General features: G+C 40.2%; 1 protein-coding gene and 1 non-coding gene across 5 annotated transcripts in view; both read left to right on the plus strand.

Annotated features, from left to right (window-relative positions):
* The window catches only part of rnf38 (ring finger protein 38), a 38,723-nt gene that overhangs the window by 11,807 nt on the left and 13,365 nt on the right, over positions 1-13,551 (plus strand). For all 4 annotated transcript variants that reach the window (XM_061830051.1, XM_061830054.1, XM_061830052.1 and 1 more), the window contains exons 3-4: positions 4,633-4,691; positions 11,521-11,723. In XM_061830051.1, the coding sequence (XP_061686035.1) occupies positions 4,633-4,691; positions 11,521-11,723 (262 nt within the window). The remainder of the gene's footprint in view (positions 1-4,632; positions 4,692-11,520; positions 11,724-13,551) is intronic.
* On the plus strand, positions 7,668-7,740 carry trnas-gga (transfer RNA serine (anticodon GGA)). The gene has a single exon. It is a non-coding gene; the product is annotated as a tRNA-Ser (tRNA).

Below are 13,551 nucleotides of genomic sequence, written 5' to 3' on the forward strand. Positions count from 1 at the left end.
TTCTACTTATGAAAAATTAAGGTTATGAAACAGCTTCCGGAACAGATTAATTACGTAAGTAGTGGTACCAGTGTATTTGACCACAAAATAGCTGCTACCTGTCATTTACCTTATCGAAAGGGTCAATAAGACTTTATGATAGGTGGACACAAATAATGGGATCGTTGAAAGCATGGAAAGGTGGATGCTGGTCAAGCAGCAGGGGTTAATGGGAGAGGGAGACAGGATGGCAGATAGGGAAGGAAAAGGGCTAGTGTTGGGGGGGGAGGGTGATGAAGTGATGGCGGTGTGTGAGGGAAGTGCAGAGAGGGATGAAAAAGGGAGGAGAGGTGAAGGAAATGGATAGAAATAGCTGATGCACTCTGAGGCATACAGAAAATCAATAGCAGTCAAGAGGGGAAGCCACAACCCCCATCGCGTGCCCCGGCTCACTTCTCTCACCTCACTCCATCCTCTCAGGGGTTTTACTCCCTCAACTGTATCTCTTCCTCACTTATATTTCCTGTTCATTTATGTGCCTTTTCAACCCTTTCCTCTTCGTCTCTCCCTCCACTTTGCACTTTTCTTGTCTCTCATCTTTACCATTCCCAGAACCTGTAAGCAGAAATGTCGTAGGCCCATAATTCAACCCGGGAATTTAGATTGAGAGGAGCCTGCTGCATACAATTGAAGACTAAATTTATTTATTTTTCCTCCTGCCTTGTAACATAGCCCTGAATACTGACCAATAAACAGTGACTCTTATTTTATGTCTCATAATTTTTCCGGTATACACTGTATGCATGATACAATTGCTTACCCATTATGGCAGCCTCGCACACTGCATCTTTACAGGTCTGGTTATTCCTGCTTCCTGCTCCATTCTCTTCACTCTCTCCAAGTAAGACATCCAAATCTACCCTCTTCCTCATTTTCTAAGACTAGCACTACCTCCTCACTACAATCATGATACCTAGTCCCTCACTCCTGCTACTGCTGCTAATAATAATATGAATGATGCAAGTAATACAATAAGAATTATGCTCATAATCCACAAAATAAACCGTATTGGAAAATGCGAAGATGCACATGTTTACAAACACACACTCCTTCACATACACCCAGTTGGAGGGTTTATGTTTTCTTATATCTGCGTAATCCCTGGTGTCACATAGCAGATAATACACAAATATGGTTTAATTGCTTCAAGTGTAATTCACAAAGTTGGCTAACAGAGACTTGATGATTTTCAGATGGTGATCAACAACAAGAATTAATTATGCTTGCAATTCATACAGATTAAAGTAGTTAATTTTGTGAACCAAATTATTTGCATAAAAAAATGCATGGTCTACTAAATCCAATATTATGCCTTCTTCCCACTGTGCCCACCTATAGTCATAGTGCTGCATCTTTCCTCCACTGAAAAGTAGGCTTTACACGATCAGGATTATTGGGACCAGTCACCAGTCGAAGGGTTTAAAAAAAAAACCCATAACCAATCACAAGATGGGGCAATGTGTCTATTTAAATGACCTATTCATTTATTGTCTATTGTTGAGTACTTAGTTGCTAAATAAATATATATTTGGAATGAGTATATTTAAATGACCTGTTCATTTACTGTATATCAGGGTACTTTATTGCTTAATAAATATATATTTACAGTAAATAATGTATCTTTGTTCATCTATTTATGATGGAATGGTCTTCTATTTCATGGCAGTAAATACATAAAGTAATAATGTGTCTTCATTTTGTGACATTTTTGTGTGGTGTGCCGTGAGATTTTTAAATTGTAAAATTTTCCATGGCTCCAAAAAGATTGGAAACCACTGCTCTAGCTCATGTAATCTAATCAGGTTAAACCAACATTACAACATGGCAGAACTAATGGGTGCCAACGTATTGTAATTAAATTATTGTAATAAAATTACTTCACCGACTCCGAAATCTTAGAGCATGATTCGACACAACGGCAGCATCTTTATGCACAACCATTAGTGCTAGCACTAGCCTGCTAGGCTACATAACGTTTTATTACTTGCTTGCGAGTCATATTAAAAGTATGTGAACATACCTCAAGTCAGCCTTGAATGAGAAGTCCTTTCCTGGGCACCGGTAACCGACATCACCCATTTTTTTTCTCATTTTTTTTCCTTATAATACAGTCGACAGGATCCTCTCTTGTTGACATTGCCACGGTAACGAGTGTATTCAGTCACGTTTAGGTTGGCAAAATGAAGCCCAATGATTGTTAAAAAAAAAACAGAATGTGGTGGTGTCAGAATACAAGTTTTTAATCCAGTAATCTGACATAATACAAGTCAGAGAAAATTTGTCTTGTAGATCCGGACATTATGTGTCTGTCTCAGATGTGTTGTCTGCCCCACGCGGCTGACTTTTTATTTTAAATTACTTTATTGGCCGTCAGATTTTTACAGTTCTACGTCAAAAGACGTGTGCAGGCTAAAAATAAAATCATTTTTGTATTTAAATATATTGGGCATGCGGGCGACGTGGAGTAAATGTCTTTTGCGGAGCAGGATCGACGAATTATGACAATCCAATCAGTCCAATCAATCGATCAGTATAAAATGCAAATCCTGGACCCAGCAGCCTTTAATTCATACCTACGCTCTGGTGGCTGGTACACTCGACTTGCACGCTCTATACGCTTGTACATAGCTTGTATTTTTTAAAGATGGCTGGGTGTATTTGAAATAGGAACTGTGCAATTCCCCCCAAAATAAATAAATAAATAAAAGGGGAAAAAAACATGCCTGACCAGGTCGGCTTGGCACAGCTCTGCCATTCAAGAGTTGTCCCGAAATTCCCAATCGGCATCATGCCCTCTGCATGCTAGAGTTCAGATTTGAAGATTCAGAGGTGTCCCTTCACACTTGGAGCATATAGCAGGATATCCACATAAACCTTGAAGGAAGTTGTTCCTGTATGATTTGACATTCTTATAAATTTCCTGTGAATAATAAAACTCACTTGGGAAAACGCTCACCAAATTCTCTTGACTGTAATGAACTTGTTTCACACACAGAATCAACATGCTGAAGTGAATTTTGTTTTGGTGGTGGGCGGGTTTAAGTCAGTTTTTCTGAATTGGAACACATTGCTATTTTTTTCTGTCATGAACCTCTTGCTTGAGAATAATTTAGTCATATGTTTGCAATGTTGAACCAGCTCAAGACAACAGACAATGGCAATTTTACTGTTCTTGTGTGTAAAATGTCATTTGATAAATTTTGTGAGATATCAGAAGCAGCTTTATTGGCCAAGTGTGTAAAAACACACAGGGAATATCCACACACTATGCAATTCAAATTACTTGTATTCTTTGCTGGCCAAGGCCCTTAACAGTGAAACCAAAGTGAGGTGTATGCAGTCCATGTTCATGCGACAGGGGACATGATGTCATCTAAACATTTGAAACCTGTTCTCTAACTTCTGTGTTGTGCTCCCAAGGGTGACTTAGAGTGAATGACTGTTCCTTGACTCAATTTACTGCACTCTGACAATGTGCAAGTGAGACCCTGTTCAGGGAGAGAGCAGGGTTTTTGGGTATTGTGATTGGAGAATGAGTTTTCTGCAGAAGCAGCCACTGAATAGCCCACGAATACTTTACCAGTCCTCTGTCCCAGATAATCGAAATGAAAATACCATTTCAACTGGTTTCCTCCACACTGTTAGCTTTACGTACCTCAATCTTTTCCATTCATTTACCTTGTTGGCTCTGGGGAGTGAAGTATGATCGGAAAGGCTCTTTAAAGGACTGAGGAATTCAGTGGTTCAAATATGTGCGCTTGCCCCTTTGTTGTCAATCCTGAATATTCTTCAAAGGGGAGCGCAAGAGCAGAAAGAGTTGTGCAAACAAAACTGCCATTAGGTGAAAATGCTCTTTTTTTAAAGCCATTTTTTATGTATTCCCCTTTTAGTTCAGTGGCCTCAATCTCTATAGTAAAGGTAGTCTTGTGTGCACTGCCCTTGGGAGTGCTTATCCTTGGACTGTATTCCAATGCCACCATCTGTGACGAGGACGTCCCCAGCTAAAGTTGTGCTCACGACAAAGGCAAAAACAAAAGATAGACTAAATAAATAGACAAGACAATAAAAAGATGAAAGGATTGTGGATAAACAAATGGGTAAAAGTCATAGCCATGATGCAACTGGCGGTATCATCAGAAAGATCCTCTAATCTGGGATTACTGTGTTGATTTTGCATGCGTGTGTGCGTGGCTCTGTAGTGTCTGATCTGAGACAGGACTGTACCATATGTGTATTGTTCACTTTTCTGCGGCACAAATGTTCAATTTGCACAAACAAGTTTTTTTTTTTTTTTTTAAACCATGACGTATTATTCTCACGTTGCATGAAAACAGACAACAAAAGGATTAAATGTTCAACAGCAGATGGAGATGAAAGATTTCTGAGTGATTGGTTGTGACTATACAATCCAGTTCCAGAAATAACGTCAAATTTTTCATTTTACATCTTCTGAGTAACGACTGGGCCCATGTTTATTCATAATTTTTGGCATTTCATATGAATGTGTGAAATAAATTTTGTAAACACCAGGATATTACAGACATAGTGATATCTCCTATTTTGTTGACTACTTCTTGTTTTTGCTTGTTTTAGGAGCCTCAGGTGGGTCTTACCATTGCCATCCAGATCTTACATATGTGGACAATGACAAGGTGAGATGTTTTTGTATTTTTTCATATTTGTATTGAACATTGATAAAAAAATGTTTTGAATGTTCATTGACAACTACAAGTTCATTTTGTTTGACATTTAAGAAAGTAAATTGTTTTTTTTGAAAAGTATACTATTTTATGTAAATGTTGAAAATTACAATGGCTAAAAACTGAGGACATGCAGACATTTAAATGTTCAGTCTGTGCTTGTCATACACGGTGGTACCTCTACTAATTAATCCGTTCCGGAAGTTGCTTCGTAACGGGAATTTTTCGTAAGTAGAAGCGCATGTACATAGCCTAATTTGGGGAATCCAGCGCCTATTATTTCCTTTCCTATTCTGATTTTATGCAATATTTTTCCGAGGAGGCGTGTCGTAACCTGAATTTTTTGTTACTAGAGATTTTCGTAAGTAGCGTTACCACTGTATAGCATTTGTGGTTCTAATGTTTCCTCAGTAAGGTGTAAATTTACTCTACCTCTACTGTATCTCCAGGCTTCATTGACATTGGACATAGACCCCACTAAATGATATTCAGAGGAAAAGCAGTCTTTTTGTGTTTCAGTTCAAAGATACGACACACACTACTGGCCTGGCATGTATATTACAGTATTCGCTGTTTGGAATCGTCAGGAATCAGTTTGACAGCATAGACATGTGTGAAACTTTTACAAAGGCAAAGAAAAAAAACATTTACTAGGTTGTTGTAAATCTATCCTAAATCTAGTAACACCTTGGATGCCTGTTTCTCCCTTGTACTCATGTTGCTCTATAAGCAAAAGATCAATTCATCTTACATTTCAAGGGATGTTCATAACATTAATAAATTTACATATACATGTACTTTAAAAAATATAGTCAAACGTATTAAAAGCAAGTCGGAGATTAGTTCCTGTTAAGCAATGGAGGAAAGAAGGGGAGGCAGGATGCAGAGGAAGGTGTCGCAAAGAGCTTGCAGGAAAGGGGAGGGTGGTCGCACGAGGCCAAAAGCAGGGAGGGGGTTTTGCTAATGATTTCACTTCCAGCTGTGGGGCTTGCTTGGAGTGAGAGATAGGGAAGCAAGAGAGGAACAGTTGCAGATGAAACAAATTGAGCTTTCAAATCTTGTTCATACAAAAAAAGAGTGGGGGAGGGAATGATATTTGTGGAAGAATGCCTGCAAATAGTAATGATTCTGTCTGGGCAAACTACCATATTTGCCCTGCGTGCTGCACAGCCACAATTTTAGACTTACTTTTTCTATGGTGTGTCTCAACCTTCACTGTAATTTTGATCTTAGCATTGACAGTGAGGTCTCAGCAGCTGCCTGCCGCAGTTAGTCTATGTATGCAAGTGTGGACGTACAGTAGCCAAGCAGAACATGGCATGGTGTTTCTGTTCTCATACTTCAGTATATCTTTCCTGGTTGATGTTTGCTCTCAATTGAATGTGGACAGAGCAAAAAGCAACAAGGGAGTGTGTTTGTGGTCCTCACACTGCAGAATGTGCTGTATTATCACCCCCAGTGCTGTTCACAGTGTTTCTAAGCTGTGCTGGCAGGCACTGCATGTGTTCATCTTCTGTCAGCATAGTTGCTGTATTCTCTTCCTGAGTATACCCTGGCATTTTGGGTTTAGTGGAAACATTTGGACCAGCCCATGTGTATGTTCAGATTAAAAAAAAAAAAAAAAAAGAGGCCATATCGATGGACGACTCACACATGTGCAACACACACACACACACTCTCTGTCGTCTGGGAAGACTTCACTCCCCCTAACCTTGGTAGACAGGCCCATCAAACTTTCATACTAATGGTCAATAGTGCGTGTGTGAGTGGTGCACCCATGATATCTAAAAGCTTTTTGTATTGTCCCCTCAAATTTCTGGCCAGGGTCTGGTACAGGATAGGCAGGCATGGCAAAGGGGAGATATCAAGCATACGGGAGAGCATAAGGGGTAAAAGAGGAATTGAGCTTTTCTGGTGTCATAGTGGCGGTGAGAGGGATGAGGGGTGGTCGAATAGGATTTTGGAGCATATGCAGTAGGAGGGGAACATGTCAGGCTTGGGATGGAAGAGGCTTGCTTGGATATGAAAATGGGCACAGTGGATGTCCCAAGGGTTTTGGGGTTGGGATGAGCTTGGAATAAAGGATACAGTGTGTTGTATTTGGGGTGGGTGGGGTCAAAAGGCACACGGAGGTTTGAGTGTAGGGGTGAAATGGTGGTGCTACCCATTCTCTGCAAGAATTGCAGTAAATAAAGTAATGTTGCAAATTACCTTTTGGTATTATTCAAAACATTTTTTTATTTTACCATTAGAAAGTTGTCTTCATACTACATGAAAAAAATAATTGAGAAACTTCAGAAACAGCAATGACTGTAGTTTGCAACATTAGAGACAGGAATTACGCACCATAAATTCCAACATATGTTGATTTTGGCTATTTTTAGTGATTGTTGGGAAGTTTTATATTTATGTGTGTTACTGTGTTTATTGTCTGACTTCCACCTTCAGACAAATGAACATACTGTATTATTTTTCCTTCTTTTAATTCTCCTGATGTCCAATAAAATGTTCATATTTTGAGGTAGACATGGGCTAATTACTAGTTTCAAGGTATACCGTGGTTTTAAAAAGCCATGGTTCCAAAATCTCAAAAAATTTACCGTCAACATAATGATTTATTTTGTGTTTTAAGTTTTCAATATGGAAAATTCAGGGTACCAGCAGTGTGCAGCTACAGTGACATGATCCCTCACCACCCAGTGCGAAAATTCAAGTCAGCCCACTCACCTTGTTGAAGTTGTTTGATTTGGGTATTCCATTTTATCTATTTTTGGTACTGGAAAACTAGATGGCTACAATTTTGGTAGAAGAGGGATATGCAAAACGTGGCTATGTAGTGTGGCTGCTAAAGCAAGCTATACCTTAAATATATCATCACATTTATGAAAGTGCAACTAAACACACTGACAAATTCAAGGTAATGTTATGTGCCCCGTAGCTCAGTGGTTAGAGCACTGGTTTGGAAAACCAGGGGTTGTGGGTTCGTATCCCACTGGGGCCCCCACTCCCTGAGAAGGGTTGCGTCAGGAAGGGCATCCGGCGTAAAAATTGTGCCAAACATATGTGCGTTCATCTGAGATGACACGCTGTGGCGACCCCGAAAAGGGACAAGCCGAAAGAAGAAGGAAGGTTATGTGAACATCTTGAAATTAACTTTTGCAACCAACTTCGAGAGTCCAAGCTGTAGACTTGTTACCGACGCAAATTACATTGCTAACCACCTTGGCTAAAATGTGTTAGAGAGCAAAACACCAGAGAAATAGCTTTAAGGTACTCATTTTCTGTGTAATAACTTTTTCTACTGTGCTATTTCATCTAACTAGTTTCACAACTATAACTTTGTTTTGTCTCATTTGTTTTATACTCATTTAATGCAGACTGCATATGCAGTGAAACCCCATTAAAGCAGACCCTAATATAATGGATAGCGGATCAAATGGATCATTAGAGCTTAAGAATATGTCCAAGAATAATTTCCATTGTCCCTTGAAATGTCTCGCAGTCGAAGTTTATCAGTTCCAGAAATTGCCGCTGTTGTTGCTTGCGCTGCGGTGCAATGCATGCAGAGATGGGACTGACATATTTTTGAGTCACAAATACACAATACGACTAGATCCAAATCCAAAAGATGTTCTTTCCGTGCTTACGTGTTGGCCATGTTGAATGTGGGGCATTGAGGTGGCAGCCATGTGATGATTGTTCTATCTATTCTCTATTGTGCATGGAGGGAGAGGGAGTGGTGTGGCTCTGAGAAATACAAACACAAGTCTGGAGTCTGACACATGCTATTTTTGGTACAGTAATGTTTTTTTTTTTTTTTGTTCGCCTTTGCCACCGGATTTGGAACCTTTATTAGTGTGTTCTATTGAGGTTCTACTGATTTTTATTATTTATTTTTTTATTTTTAAGTGCTTTTCACAGAAATAATTAATTTAGGTTTTTGTTAAGGTAGAAGTTTTTGTTCACTGACGGTAGGTAATGTAGTTTGATTTTATTTGGGGAAAAAAAAGAAATCGTTTGTTTTAACTGATCGCGGTATGTACACTAATGTATCAAATATTATATACAGTTCCAAAAGTTATTTATACAAAAATTTCAAATTAATAAATTTTAAGATGTAATTTCAATAAAGCCATACCATTAAATTGCAATATTTTTGCTCAAGGTTATTATACGATCAAAATCTAATACTGTCCCATGCCGATTTTGAAGCATTTACTTTAAATAATGTATCAAAGAATTACAAACTCAAAGTTGCTTATAGGACACAAAATCTAAGTAGCCAATGACTCATTGGTTCCAAACTAAAGCCCCTGTTTTGCCACAGAAATATTGCAAGGGAAATGTTAAAGGACAAAGTGTATATCCAAACTGTGGAGGTTCCACTCACTACATAACTACACAACAGGGTGAGGGTTAACTAAGAGCACAGACCCTTACCTCAATGTTGCACACTGAGTTCTGTTTCACCTCCTATCACAAAAAGTGTACACTGTTGTTATTGAATGTATTTTGTTTGTTGGTTATTTTGAGTTACGGATTGAATTCTGATAGATTGGATGTAGTGAATGAAGGCCAACATCATTCAGTGGTGAAAGTCCTGTTTTACATTTCAAAGGGGTAGTCAGGTGCATTTTACCACTGGGATTGTGCTATGAACATCCAGGCGTTAAGTTTAGGAAGTAATTTAAAGTACCTAAGTCATTGAAAGGCTGTCAAATTTTTATTATGTTTTTAAAGTCCTTTAATCCCAGCCCTTTTTCAAAAGAGAACCCCCCCCCCCACTCCCACTGATTTTAGACGATTTTGACTGATCTTTTAAGGCACACAGAATATTGTGTTCTATAGCTATATAGACATGGCTCCCGCCAAATGAAAGATTAGACTTCCATCTTTCAAATAAAAATAAAAAGCTTGCTTGTACTTTTTTCTGTTCAGGAGTACTTGGTGGTAGAACATAGGTAAGTTTCACCAAAACTCCTCTCTGGTGACAAGAAAACAAAACGAGCTTTTTGAGGAAAGATCCATTTCAAGTATAACTTTGACACTAATATTTTTTGTTTTTGTGACAGCTCTAAACAATTTTACCACAGCATTAACACAAAAGAGGTGGTTTTGACAAAAAAAGTTTATTTAAAAATACAACACAAACTATTTACAATTTTCACATTTGGAACTGAACTCAAGTGCCACATTCAGCGACTGGTTAGAGCATCTGCTTCCCAGTTCTGAGGACCGGGGTTCCAAGATGGCCTCACCTGTGGAGTTTGCATGTTCTCCCCTGACATTAAACTTCACCTTTGATATAATATGAGCATTTTTTTAAGTATATAGAAATACGTCTTTGGTATTAAATTAGTTAAAATAGAATTATAGCATGCTGCACTCCATTGTGCTAACCTATTACAAGCTATTTAATCCAGCGAGAACATAATGAAACAAAACTTACCATCCATGACAGCTTTTATTTGGGTGTATCATGGCTTTGTGGGATAAGGGAAGTTTCACGAATAATCAAAACCACTTGTTACCAGTGATGCAATGCAGGCTGTTTGGTTCTCTGCCTGTTTTTGCTTTGTGCACACCTCTTTCTACTGCCCTCCAATCATGTTTGTTCATGAAGACCTCAAACCATTGTAGTTGCCTTTGCCATAAGATGGTAGAGCTCAGCTCTCACCCAGGCTGCACAATTCATAACTGCACTAAAGTGCATTTGAATCTCGAGTGAGAATACATTCAGTTCAGGCTTGTTAGAACAACGCAGTGGGGCTCCAAGCAGCTTCAGTAGGTGTTGTTCTTTATAGGCTATAGAACACAAACAGTGGCAGCTGTCCATGTGTGACTGTGTATGTCTGGAGGCGTTTCCATAACTGTGTGCGTGCGTGCGCTTGTGTGGGTGCATACATGTTTGTCTCCACAGTCTGCTTTCCAGCTGTTTCCTTTTAGCTATCACACTGCTCTCAAGGTTGCCGAGCTGTGTGCACGTGAAAAGCCACAACCGCTGAGTCATTTTTTTTTTTTTAATCACACTTTATAACATGCTATTTTTTTTTATCCCACCACCACACACACACACCACACACACACACACACACACACGCACACACACAAATTACAAATGGCAACACTACACCAATGGTTAATTCAAATATTCCACTCTATTTAAAAGGAAACTAGCAGAGTTCTTCTACTCCATGTGGGCGAGCACATGTCCTGGACTATAACTAGGTACTGGCGTGACTGTGAGGGAGTCTTTACCTTACAGTATGTTATATGACTCACAGGTGACTTGATCGCGCTGACTGAGGATTTGTACTCCATCTCAACCTAGATGACCACTCAGTAAATGTGTGTGCGTGTGTGTGACTGAGTTTTGTGTCACCGTGTCTTTTTGTCGACTCTTTCAGAAAATACAGCCAACCAGTTGATGGTGTGGATGAATGATTCCCTTATGGGGCTGTGAGAGCTTGTCTTGCCCTTTTTCTCATTTCCTTACTGCAAGAGGAAGTGACTATGAGCCCCGAAGGTCTCTGAGTACTGGTGGTGCAATGTGCTGGCACATTCACACACTAACAGAGGTGTGCACATACAGGAAATGCCATGAGTCACAAAGATGCTTAGTGTCTAAGCAGTTGTATGGATTTTTGACCAGAGGGATGGAAGAGCACAGTGAAATTGATTTGATTTGAGCACTATGGGTCACTAACCGCAGCCCCCTTTCTCTCACCCTCCTCTTTCTTTCTCACTCACGTCCTCCACTTTTCCACCCTTCCCTGCCCAGAGTGAGGAAAGCCCCAGTCCAAAGCGCCAGAGGCTGTCCGGTCATGCTGTTTTGGAACAGCTAACTTCTTCTGCCCCACCGTCATCGACCCCTTCTCCCCCCATTCGCCCTTGGGAGTTGGGACCTCCGAGCAGGAGACAGTCACATCCGCATGCACATTACCACCAAGAAAGATCCCTCACACCCGCTCGCCACAGACGCAGGTATTCAAGTTTTGAAGATTTTTTTTGCAGCTAATTTCTGTCTAGAATAGGTTCTTAACCTTGTTTGATGTACTGAACCCTTCAAGTTACATACATACAGTGAAGAAAATAGGTATTTGAACACCCTGCTATATTACAAATTCTCCCGCTTCAAAATCATGGAAGCGTCTGAAATTTTCATTGTAGGTGCATGTCCACTGTGAGAGAGATCTAAAAAGAAAAATCCAGAAATCACAATGTACATTTTTTAACGCTTCATTTGTGATACAGCTGCAAATAAGTATTTGAACACCTGTCTATCAACTAGAATTCTGACCCTCAAAGACCTGTTAGTCCACCTTTAAAAGTCCACCTCAACTCCATGTATTATCCTGAATCAGATGCACCTGTGTGAGTTCAATAGCTGCATAAAGACACCTGTCCACCTCATACAATCAGTAAGACTCAAACTTGTAACATGGCCAAGACCAAAGAGCTGTCAAAAGACACCAGAGACAAAATTGTACAACTCCACACAGCTGGAAAGGACTACGGAGAAATTGCAAAGCAGCTTGGGGAAAAAAGGTCCACTGTTGGAGCAATCATTAGAACATGGAAGAAGCTAAACATAACGGTCAATCTCAATCGGAGTGAAACCCCGTGCAAGATATCACCTCGTAGGGTCTCAATGATCCTTACAAAGAAGGAATCAGCCCAGGGCTACACGACAGGAGTTGGTCATTGACGTGAAAGAGCTGGGACCACCATTTCCAAGGTATTTGTTAGTAATACACAAAGATGTTATGGTTTCAAATCATGCATGGCACGGAAGGTTCCCCTGCTCAAACCAGAATACGTTAAGGCCCGTCTTAAGTTTGCCAATGACCATTTTAATGATACAGAGGAGTCATGGGAGAAACTTTTGTGGTTTTGTGGTCAAAATTTAATTTTTTTGGTCATAATTTCACGAACAGTGTTTGGAGGAAGACAAATGATTAGTTCAATCCCAAGAACACCATCCCTCCTATGAAGCATGGGAATGGTGCCATCATGCTTAGGGGGTGTTTTTCTGCACATGGGACAAGACGACTGCACTGTATTAAGGTGAGGATGACCGTGGCCATGTATTGTGAGATTTTGGGGAACAACCTCTTTCCCTCAGTCAGGGCATTGAAGATGGGTCGTGGCTGGGTCTTTCAAAATGACAATGACCTGAAGCACACAGCCAGAAAATCAAGGTGTGGCTCCGTAAAAAGCATAACAAGGTTCTGGTCCTACGCAGTCTCCAGACTTAAAGCCAATGAAAAATCTTTGAAGGGAGCTGAAACTCTGTGTTTGACAGCGACAGCCTAGAAACCTCTCTGATCTAGAGAAGATCTGTGTGTAGGAGTGGGCCATAATCCCTTCTGCAGTGTGTGCAAACCTGGTGAACAACTACAGGAAACGTTTGACCTCTGTAATTGCAAACAAAGCCTCTTCTTCTTCTTCTTTTCCTTTCGGCTTGTCCCGTTAGGGGTCGCCACAGCGTGTCATCTTTTGCCATCTTAGCCAATCTCCTGCATCTTCCTCTCTAACCCCAACTGCCCTCATGTCTTCCCTCACCACATCCATTAACCTTCTCTTTGGTCTTCCTCTCGCTCTTTTGCCTGGGAGCTCCATCCTCAGCATCCTTCTACCAATATACTCACTCTCTCGTCTCTGAACATGTCCAAACCATCGAAGTCTGCTCTCTCGAATCTTGTCTCCAAAACCTCCAACTTTGGCTGTCCCTCTAATGAGCTCATTTCTAATCCTAACCAACCTGGTCACTCCGAGCGAGAACCTCAACATCTTCATTTCTGCCACCTCC

The sequence above is a fragment of the Syngnathoides biaculeatus genome, chromosome 9, assembly GCF_019802595.1.
Source record: "Syngnathoides biaculeatus isolate LvHL_M chromosome 9, ASM1980259v1, whole genome shotgun sequence".
NCBI classification, from domain to species: domain Eukaryota; kingdom Metazoa; phylum Chordata; class Actinopteri; order Syngnathiformes; family Syngnathidae; genus Syngnathoides; species Syngnathoides biaculeatus.